The sequence below is a fragment of the Pelmatolapia mariae genome, linkage group LG3_W, assembly GCF_036321145.2.
Source record: "Pelmatolapia mariae isolate MD_Pm_ZW linkage group LG3_W, Pm_UMD_F_2, whole genome shotgun sequence".
NCBI classification, from domain to species: Eukaryota; Metazoa; Chordata; class Actinopteri; order Cichliformes; family Cichlidae; genus Pelmatolapia; species Pelmatolapia mariae.
Genome location: NC_086229.1, coordinates 33,944,777 through 33,955,891, shown reverse-complemented (window position 1 = coordinate 33,955,891; position 11,115 = coordinate 33,944,777). Strand labels below are relative to the sequence as shown.

General features: G+C 45.2%; 1 protein-coding gene and 1 pseudogene across 2 annotated transcripts; both read left to right on the top strand.

Annotated features, from left to right (window-relative positions):
* LOC135932642 (uncharacterized) overlaps positions 1 to 11,115 on the top strand; it is a 310,350-nt pseudogene that overhangs the window by 116,480 nt on the left and 182,755 nt on the right.
* On the top strand, positions 1,423 to 10,958 carry LOC134624395 (sodium/potassium-transporting ATPase subunit beta-2-like). Of its 2 annotated transcripts, XM_063469376.2 has the most exons (10): positions 1,423 to 1,653; positions 7,703 to 7,831; positions 7,932 to 8,036; positions 8,134 to 8,213; positions 8,319 to 8,444; positions 8,593 to 8,652; positions 8,755 to 8,781; positions 8,938 to 9,033; positions 9,128 to 9,563; positions 9,754 to 10,958. In XM_063469376.2, exons 1-9 carry the CDS (start codon positions 1,548 to 1,550, stop codon positions 9,290 to 9,292), a joined length of 894 nt encoding a protein of 297 aa, XP_063325446.1. In that variant the 5' UTR covers positions 1,423 to 1,547; the 3' UTR covers positions 9,293 to 9,563; positions 9,754 to 10,958. The 2 variants fall into 2 exon arrangements, with proteins under 2 accessions (XP_063325446.1, XP_063325447.1); XM_063469377.1 differs by lacking the exon at positions 8,755 to 8,781.

Genomic DNA, 11,115 nt, shown 5'->3' with positions numbered 1-11,115 from the left:
CCACGAATGTTCCTGTTTCTGAAAAGCTTTGGTTCAGCTTCTGTTGTTTAAAGGTGCTGTAGGCTGTTAATATACACATTTAACACATTTCACTGGTCTTCGTGCTGAACTTTGAGGATAGAAACAAAGTATCAACTGTATTGCAGTGGTATTGATCCGACACTAATACCAGCGTGGTGTCAATACTATCGATATGTGGATCGAGCTGCTTGCTCTATTAAAACCAGCATGATGTTTCATAAACACTCAGGCTGTGTCCTCAGACATACTCTGTTTCAGCTCTGTCATGTTTACTGAGCAGAGTGCATGATGGGATACAGCACTCAGCTGGCCGTGAGCTTTTAAACTGTACAGACTACTGTGATACTGGTGGAGGCTGAAGGCTCTGCAGTCATTGGGAGAAGGAGATCCAGCTGTTTTATCAGTCATATGATAATAACACGTTTGCTTTAAAGATAAAGCTTTCGTCTGCAGCTACATGCCGTCCCACATCTAGACTGGCCTTCAACACCCGTCTCTCCATCGCTTCCAGTCAGTCCAAAGTAATGCTGCTGCACGTCTTTTAACAGGTGCTAAAATACCACTACAGTTTGGCTAATTTATGTTTATGATTTGTTTTTACCTTTTTAAATGTTAAATATATTGTCTTTGCTTCAAATACGTCACAGTTACATTTTGGTCCCATAGCTGGCGTACTGCACTGGATCACACTGTAAGAACTGTTACTCAGATACAACTTTAAAGAAATAAGACAACATTTTAAAAACACTTTTTGTAAGTTTAGGGAACTAATTGGTATTGTGAGTGGGGAAAACTTAATCATTTTTTGACTGTAAGCTAAACACTGGATACAGTCTATGGCAAACATCTACAAACTGAGTAAAGCCAGTGTCAAAATGTAACTACATTAAATACATCACACTTCTGTAAAGTCGTAGTATTTAAAAGAAAAACTACAATTTTTGTTTGGATGAATCTGAGTTTATTGATTCTGACGAAATCAGCTGCTCTATGATTTATGACTACAAACACATATGTAGTCAGCATCATCATAACTAACACATACATGTATTTATGAACCTGTAGTATTTGTACACACAGTTTGTGTAAAATATCTGTGGGTAATATATCAGTAAAATTATATACTAACCTGTGGTATGTGTAGTATTTGTACTGTGACACGTCATTTCCTCAGGGATTACTAAAATATTCTGATTACAGTCCTCAGGTGTTTCTAATAAATTGGCCGTGCGTGATGACGTCTGCTCAGTCGATCGGCAGCTGGTTATGGTACACGTGAGTGACGTCACGGTCACGTTCCCCCTCACGGTCCGGTCCATGACGTCAGGGTCTGTCCCCGCAGAGGGCGGGGTCTCCTTGCGCCGCGATTGGCGAGCGGGGCGGTGACGTCAGCGGGCGCTGAAGGGGAGGAGTTTATCCCAGAGTGTCCGCGCGCTCCGTCAGCCGCATCCTCGTCACCAGGGACTTGGAGAGCCTCCATCATCACCTCGTCTTTCATCACCTCCATCACCTCCGTCAGCTCCATCATGTCCGGCTCTAAGGAGGACGACCGGAAGGGCTCGAGCGAGTGGCGGGAATTCTTCTGGAACCCGAGGACGCACGAGCTGCTGGGCCGGACCGCCGCCAGCTGGGGTCAGTATCATGGAGTCCGCGCGCGTGTCCGCGGATCGGTTTCGTGTGTTCACGGTATCTGTGCACGCGCACATCTGATTATTGACTCTGTGATCACACGGATCGATCCTGCTAACGGTCCGTTTATCAGCCACACTCTGATTATTGATTATCGGAGCAGAGGGCAGCCGGTTAATCGATAACTAAAGCGTGTGGTTTCCAAACTGTGGCGTGGGACCCTCAGGGCAGACGTGATGATGTTTTAGCTCTGAACTGATGTGTTGTATTGATTATAATCAATGACTGTTGGAGCTTTGTTAGCACTGGGTTTACCTGTGAACGCCTGCTGAGGACGGGACTAACACACCTGAGCTCCTGATGTCAGCAGGGTGCTCCCACCTGTCCAGGTGTACCTGCCTGTCACAGGTGACGTGGCTTGTTAGATTTGTCCTAGTGTCTGCTCCTGGTCTCACTCACAGCAGAGATCACACACAGAGTACACAGAGTACTTTATTTTTCTGGTGTGTGATAGTGTTTAAGATGAGACCGTTTATATGTTTATAGCACCACAGAACTCTGCACCTCGCCTCCCTTTGTCTTTCCACACGTGGGGAGGAGGTGCTGTGAATCTCATTGTTTACACTGCCTGAGCGTCTGCTTACCTGGATGCATTCAGGTGATCGTCCCAGGCTGTTTCTGATTGGATGAAAGCTCTGTTGGTCTGCACCTCGGCTGTCTTACATGTTTAAATCTGGTTTGTCCCAGACTGAGTCAGCTGTTTCCAGCTGTTTTCAGGTGTGTCTGTGAGCTCAGAGCTCCATCCTCAGGTGATCTGTTCCACGGTCCAATCAGCTCACTGTGTCACAGGTGGACTCAGAGATCAATACAGTCAGAGACTTCAGTTACTGATAATCGATGTGATCAAACATCAGGAGGAACGTCTGTCTGATTCTGTTACAGTGAAGGCTGATAACTGATAACCCTGATCAGCTCTGATCAGCTGACTCTCATGATGCCCAATACTGAAGCAGTGATGGTGGCGGCACTGCCTCTCTCTCTCTGAGTGAGAGTGATGCTCGCTCGCCCTCTGACAGCCATGTCCTGTATGAAGGTCACTCTTTAATGTGTGTGTGTCTGTGTGTGTGTGTGTGTGTGTGTGTGTGTGTTTGTGTTCAGATTACCATCCAATCAAACTCGTCTGTTTAATCCAGATTAAGACACACTCACACTCTCTCTCACACACAGACTCACACACGGGCAGATATGTTGGCTTTAGTGTGCTCCTGAGGACTCTTAAAGGGACAGTACAACATGTCACTGACTCAGATGGAGGTTGTAGTCACTCTACTGGTCACATGACCATAGTGGGTGGAGACAAAACATCCAGAATCAGGCAGTTAGACTCGGGAGACTTCAGAAGGTCGCTGGAGACGTTCTTGTTATGAATGATTTCAGCTGGTCCTTGAGGGGGTACCAGTGTTATAGAAGGTTCTAGATTGTTCTGAAAAGGAACAAGGTGTGTTTGGACAGAGCTGATGGAGTTTCTGTGGAAGGTCTGTAGGAAGGATGGAGGGGTGGTAGTGCTCTGGGTGGAACCCAGCGTGAGGACCAGTCACCTCAGCTTCATTCACACAGTACCGGTTCACAGCAGTGACACAGTGTTTCTCTGAGCTCCTGTCAGAGGTCAGAGGTCATAGTGAAGAAACACGTCTGCAAGACGTACACACAGCTCTGCTATCACTTCCAACATAAATGAAGACAGAAAACTAAACAGCAGTAAGGTTTGTAGGGTTACTGAAGTTGGGCTGGCTGGTATATAAAACTTCCCTTCATGTCTAAAATTTTAGACATGAAGGGAAGTTTAGAAAGTGACAGTGACAGTGATGTACAGTCTTGTTGTTATATGTATGATTTCTATTCATTTTACGTCATTTAAAAACTTTGGTTTTAAGCTTCAGATAATTATTTAATAACAGCCAGACATTTTAAATCAGAATAAGAAAGTATTTCTTTGTGCCCCCCTTTCCCTGTTAATGCCCTACCTGGCCCCCTGGCAAAACTTTGCTAGACCCGCCCCTGCACAGTTACCAGCTGTCAGCTACATAGAAAAAGGATCCTGGTTTTATTTGTCTCTCAGAAACAGTTCATAACTTCCCTTCAACTCATTCATGTCACCTAAAAGGTAAACCTGTTTCTCCATCACCTGTTCAGCTCTGATGATTCAGTAAGGACATCTCCTGGTTTCATCTTCATGTTTCCCTCTCACCAGATATACAAACCAATATCATGACCAGCAGCTTTACAGCTGTGGCTCCAGCAAACATCAGCTGATACTAGAAATTAATATTAAATAAATTCTAACAACAGCTGATCAAGCTTAAACAACCTGCTGTTGTTTAGTGCGACATCCGGCGGTTTCCTCTTTCTGGCGCAAAGTGGGCGATAAATAAACAAGAGAGAAAAGCCGATCAGCTGATCATTGATCAGTTTCATGATTGAAGTAGAAGCAGGAGAGAATGACAGGAGAAGAAGATGCAGATGTGCAGCGTAACGACAGAATAAATCCAGCTTTCTTTTCATTCTAGCTAAAGTCCGGGACAAACTGTGTTCCTTCTCAGCTCAACACGAAACGCGTAATAATTTCTCTGAATGCAGGACGATTCCGTTTGTATGGGACGGTTGGCAACTCCACTAACTAACCTTATGGATAAAATAAAGTTCACTATCAGTAACATCATAGCACCCACCCAGCTGTATAGAAACTCCGTCATGCTAGTTAGCACGCAGTACGAATTATTGTAACTGACAGTAAAAAGTCAGCACAACGAAAATAAACTCCACCTAAACTTGGTTTATATCTGACCCAGATAGACTGCAGGTCATAACTTCTTACCTGAAGTTCAGTTCACCTGACACTCGGACTGGCAGCCGCCTCGGGTCTCTGCTCCTCCTGCCTCCCCTTCCCTCATCCACCTGCTGGCCTCCACCACTTGTTAATTTTACTGAATCTGTGGAAGCTCCGCCATAGCCACCACCAAACAACTGAGTTACTTTTACACACCAGCCAGCATCTGGCCAAACCACCACCTCTCATTGTTTATACGGTTACAAAAAAAAAAATATATATATCATCGGGCCACCGAGCAAATGCCTGATGGTCAGTCCAGCTATGGTTGTGCGTGCCATCAGTTAACCCTTCGCGTGCCAACGGTGGCACGCGTGCCTAGGGTTGCCGACCCCTGGACACAGCTATGTTAGCATAACACAGTGAAGCTGGAGGATGAACGCTAACCTTTTTCCACTCAATAAAAGTTAGGATGGGAGTTCCTGACCAAACAACTGAGATAATCCATCCACAATAGAAAGTTAGTCATTAATATACTGCAACAACATGGGAACAGAGCAGCTGCGAGAGAATTCAGCATTAATGAATCAACGGTACAGAAGTGGAGGAAGCGCAGTTTTTGGCTTTCCTCATGTTCCGAAACGTGTTTTGTCTCTTTGCTTTTACTGTCACCCGGCATAATTTGCAGATGATGTTGCTTGCAGCCGCTGCAATGCTTTCAACCAAAACAGGTGCAGCTAGATGACACCATCAACATGCTCTATCGTGGTAGAGTGGTATAGTCAAAATCTACTGTTGGAAAGTTAGAGGTGTTGAAAGGCTGTCCCAACTTAACTTTTCTGTTTTGGAGGCAGTGAACACAGCATACAGTCGAGTTTTAATAGCTTACTTACAACTGGGCTTGTCTCGTACTCTGCACTGGCTGCAGTGGTTTCTTATTATATTTCAGAATCGCGTTTATTGGTGTATGTGCAATAGGGCTGCCACAAACGATTATTTTGATAGTCGACTAGTCACCGATTATTTTTGCGATTAGTCGACTAATCAGATCATGCATCCAATGGACGTAAAACGTACAGTTTATTGCACCAGCATGCATCTGCTCTTGTATAACTATCATTAGCTTACAGCTTTAAGTGTTTAAGGTATGTGCTAAACTAAAGACAAGATGATAGTTTATTAAATTTTAATGAAATTTTCAGACTGTTTTGGTGAAGTTTAATAAACTCCTTGCTATCTAAAATATAACAGGACACCTGAGTATATTCTCGAGCATCTCACACTTCTAATAATCAGCTGTCTGCTTGACGTTTATTCAGCTGTGTAAAAACTATAACTTTAATCTCAGCCAAACCGATTTACTCAGGAACAAATAAAATACTAAAAAAACCAAACAATAGCATTTTAAGTTATCTAATTGACTTATGTATGTTTAACCTGAGTAGCGAAAGACGGCGGTGGGTTTGAAAACAGTTTGCCGGGAGTCCGGTGTTCTCACGGGCGCTAGTGAGCCTTGCCCCGGCTAGCTATCGAGCTAGTGGGTAACAGACGTCTCCGAAAACGTCGGAGCGCTTTTGAAAATATGTGGTGTCTTGATAAACTGAGCAGATATTTGAGGTTTACACAGTTACATTCTCGCCTGAAAATATGTTAAAAGTTTATTTTGTGACCCAGAAAGAATAATAAGAGTAACATTAAAACTAACTAGCTGCCGCCATTGTTGGAAACTGAGCTGGGCTGCGCTATGAATTCTGGGACAGAGCTACTTCTTCTTCTTCGGGGTTTAACCGCAGCTGGCATCCTTGTACCTGCAGTGCTGCCATCTTCTGTTTCAGTCCGTTATTACACTCTTAAATCCTACTACTTATTCCTGCGTCTTTTGTGATCTTATAAAGCTTCAAACGACTCGTCGACTATTAAATCAGTCGTCGACGATTTTGATAGTCGACGTAATCGTGACTAGTCGACTAATCGTGGCAGCCCTAATGTGCAAACACATACAAGGAATTTGGTTCCGGTCCATGGTGTCTCTGAAGCACAACAATGTAAAACACAACAACATGTAAACGGCACCAACAAAATAATAATTCTATATACATAAAATACAGGATTACGGAAATGAATACGATAGAGTGTATATAAAGTACAATTGCAGTCTAGCAATGTGAAGCAGTGTGACAGGTCAACTGTTTAGGAGGGAGACACCATACCAGACTATGATGGACAGACTCAATGTCTGCAGTGTATATTTACTTTTTACTCTCCTTTTTCTCCCTCCCTTGCACTCACACACACATAACGGAAGGGGCAGCGCCACTCATTCTCCCTGCAGCACAGATTACACTACCTATGAGGCTACATTCTTCTGCGCTATGCCTGTAAAACTCTGCTCATATTGCATCCATATTAAATCATTTTTTGAATAATCATTTTTAAAAATGTTTCTTTACGTTCTCGATCACCCAGGGAAGCATAAGGAGCCAAGAAGGAGACCTGGATGTTCTGTCAGAGTTTCTTTATAACACACTGGGGACTGGCCTACTAAGGTGTGCTGCATCTGAAACTGGGTCAGCTCCACCAACTAGATACCTGAAAGAGGCAGGCGACAGGAAAGCAAGGCTAGCCCACTGGCTGTCACAGTGAACAAGTAAAACCTCTGTTGGAGTAGTGTTCCCGTAGCTGCACAGTGTGTTGAAGATGACAACAGTGGGTATATTGCATCCTTAAACGTAGCTACTGCACTTTCAGAAAGACATCTACTGTGATGAAATCAGTCATGGGGGACATACAGGACAGTGAGGACCTGTTTGTTCTCCACCAGCTCTCTGCCACTGTAGCATCAGGGTCACCTGCAAGTGTTCCCAGGTGTTTTGTCTGACGAGGAAATGAAGGCTCTCAGTGAGCGTTTGAGTCTCTCACCTCTTTGTTCTCTTAGTGTTGGATGATGGCAGCGAGCCTCTGAGTCTGCCATAGATATTGTCATGTGACCATCATAGCCCCTCTGAGGTCAGCTGGAATCAGACGATGGATGAAGAGGAACAGAGGCTGAGCAGATTACAGTACCTCCTCCTCCCCCTTACACCGATGACCTACTTCAGTATGAATGGAGGGGTGGGGGAGGGGCTAAGCACAAGAGGATTATAAAGATGACATTAGAGGAGGGGAGGGAACGGGGGGAGGGGCATGCTGTGCTCTGAGTAACCATGGTATCACCTCCCTCCACAGGGCTGATCCTGCTCTTCTACCTGATCTTCTACCTGTTTCTGGCGGGCATGTTCGCCTTCACCATGTATATCATGCTGCTCACGCTCGACGACTACAAGCCCACCTGGCAGGACCGGCTGGCCACTCCAGGTGAGGACACCACACCTACAACAGAGAGGGGTGGGGTTTATCAACAGAGATAATGAGGCTCAGCTGTGATTGGTTAGCGCTGACCTGCTTCCTGTTTCAGGGATGATGATTCGCCCAAAGGGAAACCAGCTGGAGATCACGTTCTCCACCTCAGACACCGAGAGCTGGGACGGCTTCGTCCACAATCTCAACTCCTTCCTGTCCCGTAAGAGCCCCGCCTTTTTTAATAACTTATCAATATAACTGAAAGGTTACCTGCCCACTTACCTGTCACACCTGTGTCTGTACCTATGTGTCTGCAGTGTACAACGACAGCTATCAGGTTCAGACCAACGATGAATGCACACCTGACGAGTACTTCATCCAAGAGGACAGCGGAGAGGTATGCCTGTCTGACCTACACATGTCTGTTTGACCTACACCTGTCTGCCTCACCTACACCTGTCTGACCCACACCTGTTTGACCTGCACCTGGCTCTCTCTGCAGGTGAGGAACAATCCCAAACGTTCCTGTCAGTTCAATCGGACGGTGTTGGAGGAGTGTTCGGGGGTTTCGGATCGCTTCTATGGTTACGACAAAGGACAGCCCTGCATCCTCATCAAACTGAACCGGGTATGACCTCTGACCCCCATGTTAAGCCGTTACACTCTAGTGTTACTGCAAAGTCCTTCCAGTCTGTAGGTTTCAGGAAGCGGCCAATCAAAAGAGACCTCAAACCCTCCAATGACATTCTCACGAGCTGTTCTTCTACCTGCTGCAGGTGATCGGGATGTTACCGGGGAAGGACAGACAGTCTCCTTATGTCACCTGTGCAGCAAAGGTCTGTAAACCTGTCTGTCTGTAAACTTGTCTGTCTTCCATTAAACCTGTCTGTCTGTCTGTGAACCTGTCTTCATCTCACCTGTGTCGTCTCCATCCTCAGAGGTACAGAGTGGGTGAAAATGAGTGGGTAAGACCAGCAGACCAGGAAGTAGATCATGATAGAGTCCCTTAGTGCCTCCATCACAGAATCACAGCAGAGTTACGTGTTAGTAACCTCCAGTTACAGGTTATTGAAGCTTACTGACGACCAATCAGAAGTATTGATCAGTGTGTTTGTGTGCAGAGGGAGGACAGCGACAAGATCGGACCTCTGGCTTATTATCCTCCTAATGGGACCTTCAACCTCATGTACTACCCGTATTACGGCAAGAAGGCCCAGGTACTCACTCAGTACTCAGTACACACTAAGGTACATGCTCAGTACACACAGAATACTGTACTAATACTGACATGCGATGCGTTTACTGTCTCAGGTGAACTACACTCAGCCTCTAGTGGCCGTGAAGTTCCTGAACGCCTCTCTGAACACTGACATCAACGTGGAGTGTAAAGTGACCTCCAACACGCTCGCCGCCGGCAGTGACAGGGACAAGTTCGCCGGACGCATCTCCTTCAAACTCCGAATCAACGACAAATAGACACACACACTGACACAGACACACACACAGAAACACACACAAACACGTGAAAGCTGCACTCATCCAGATGTTTCCACTTCCTGTCACAGCCTCACACTGACCAGCTGTATTTTATATTTCCATGTCGTGTTCACTGACCAAGGTCTTGATGCAATCACTGACCATGATGACGATGCGTTCACTGACCAGGGTCATGATGCGTTTACTGACCATGATTATGAAGCATTCAGTGACCATGATGATGATGATCGTGATGATGATCACTGACCAGGTCACGATGCATTTACTGACCATGATGACAATGCGTTCACTGACCAGGATCATGATGCGTTTACTGACCATGATTATGAAGATTTCACTGACCATGGCCACGATGCGTTTACTGACCTGATCGCGATGCGTTCGCTGACCATGGCCATGATACAGTTACTGACCATGATGACGATGCGTTCACTGACCAGGGTCATGATGCGTTTACTGACCATGATTATGAAGCATTCAGTGACCATGATGATGATGATGATCGTGATGATGATCACTGACCAGGTCATGATGCAATTACTGACCATGATGACAGTGCGTTCACTGACTGTTTAAAGTGTGGATTCCCTTGTAGTTGTAAACACCCAGTTTCTTTCTCTGATTGGACCCCTCGGTGCAGCTTTAACTCAGACACACCCATCCTCAAAACGACCAATCAGCACACACACATAGTCTGATGTCACTGCCACTGGAGGCCGGTGACAGGCCAGTGTTCACCTCCATGGTGGATCAGTCTGCATGAATCAAAGAGAGAATTATTGATCCCTTAATGTACACTTTATTGATTGTTTATTTATTTTTTTGTTTACAACGTGTTTGTTTACACTGACATTCTTTAAATAAGTCAGAGATGAGACATGTGAACACAGAAACACTCAGACATCAACTCTGATTCCCTGTCTGACGTCACCTTCTTTCACGGCTGTGTCATCAGAAAAAACGATCAGGACCAATCACAGTAATTAATGACCTCATAGTCACTGATCAATCAGCCAGTCTGGAGTCAGTTCTCAATTTTCTGATAATGAAGCACATCTTCTACATCATTCCCAGTCCAGAAACCACAAACCAGTTCACTAACTGGTTTGTCTTATCGGCCATGATAAATGTCTCCTCGTTTGTTGCCACGGAAACAGCTGAACTCACAGCCAATCGGAAGCTAGCTTTAGTTTCTATTCCCGCAGCTTTAGTGTGATGATGTCACCTCGTTTCTTCTTTTCCTTTTTGTGTGGCTGCAGCTGATTGGCTCCTTAGTTAGAAAATCAATTAGTGCTCACCTGGGTGAGTTAGGTTAGTTAACGAGGTAGGAAGTCGTTAATGTTTGCTTTTGTTTGTTATTTATTTGTTTGTATGTGTGTTTCTGTTTCCACCATGGGGCTGAGCATGACAACACACACACACATACAGTCAGTGTCCTCAGCTCCGTCGGGGAAACACCCCCACTTACCTGTACTCCTGTCCACCAATTGTCTTCCTTTAAAGAAAGGGCCTGGCCAATCAGAGGTTCCTGCTGTATGGTGTCATCTACTGTTACCTGCTTGTAACTGGTTGATTTCTCCTGCCTGAAAATGTCCTTGTGTTCAAACAGCACATTAAAAAAAGCAAGAAATTAAACAACAAAAAACTATTTATGTGTATTTCATTTGGGGGGGGGGGGGGGGGGGGGTGTCTCCTGGTTTGACCTGTGCAGTGATGTGTTCCTGAGGATGTTGTCATGGAGACAAGCATCTTCCCAGAGGATGGATGAGTTTTCTGTCAGTGCTGAGACTGTTTCATGTGTT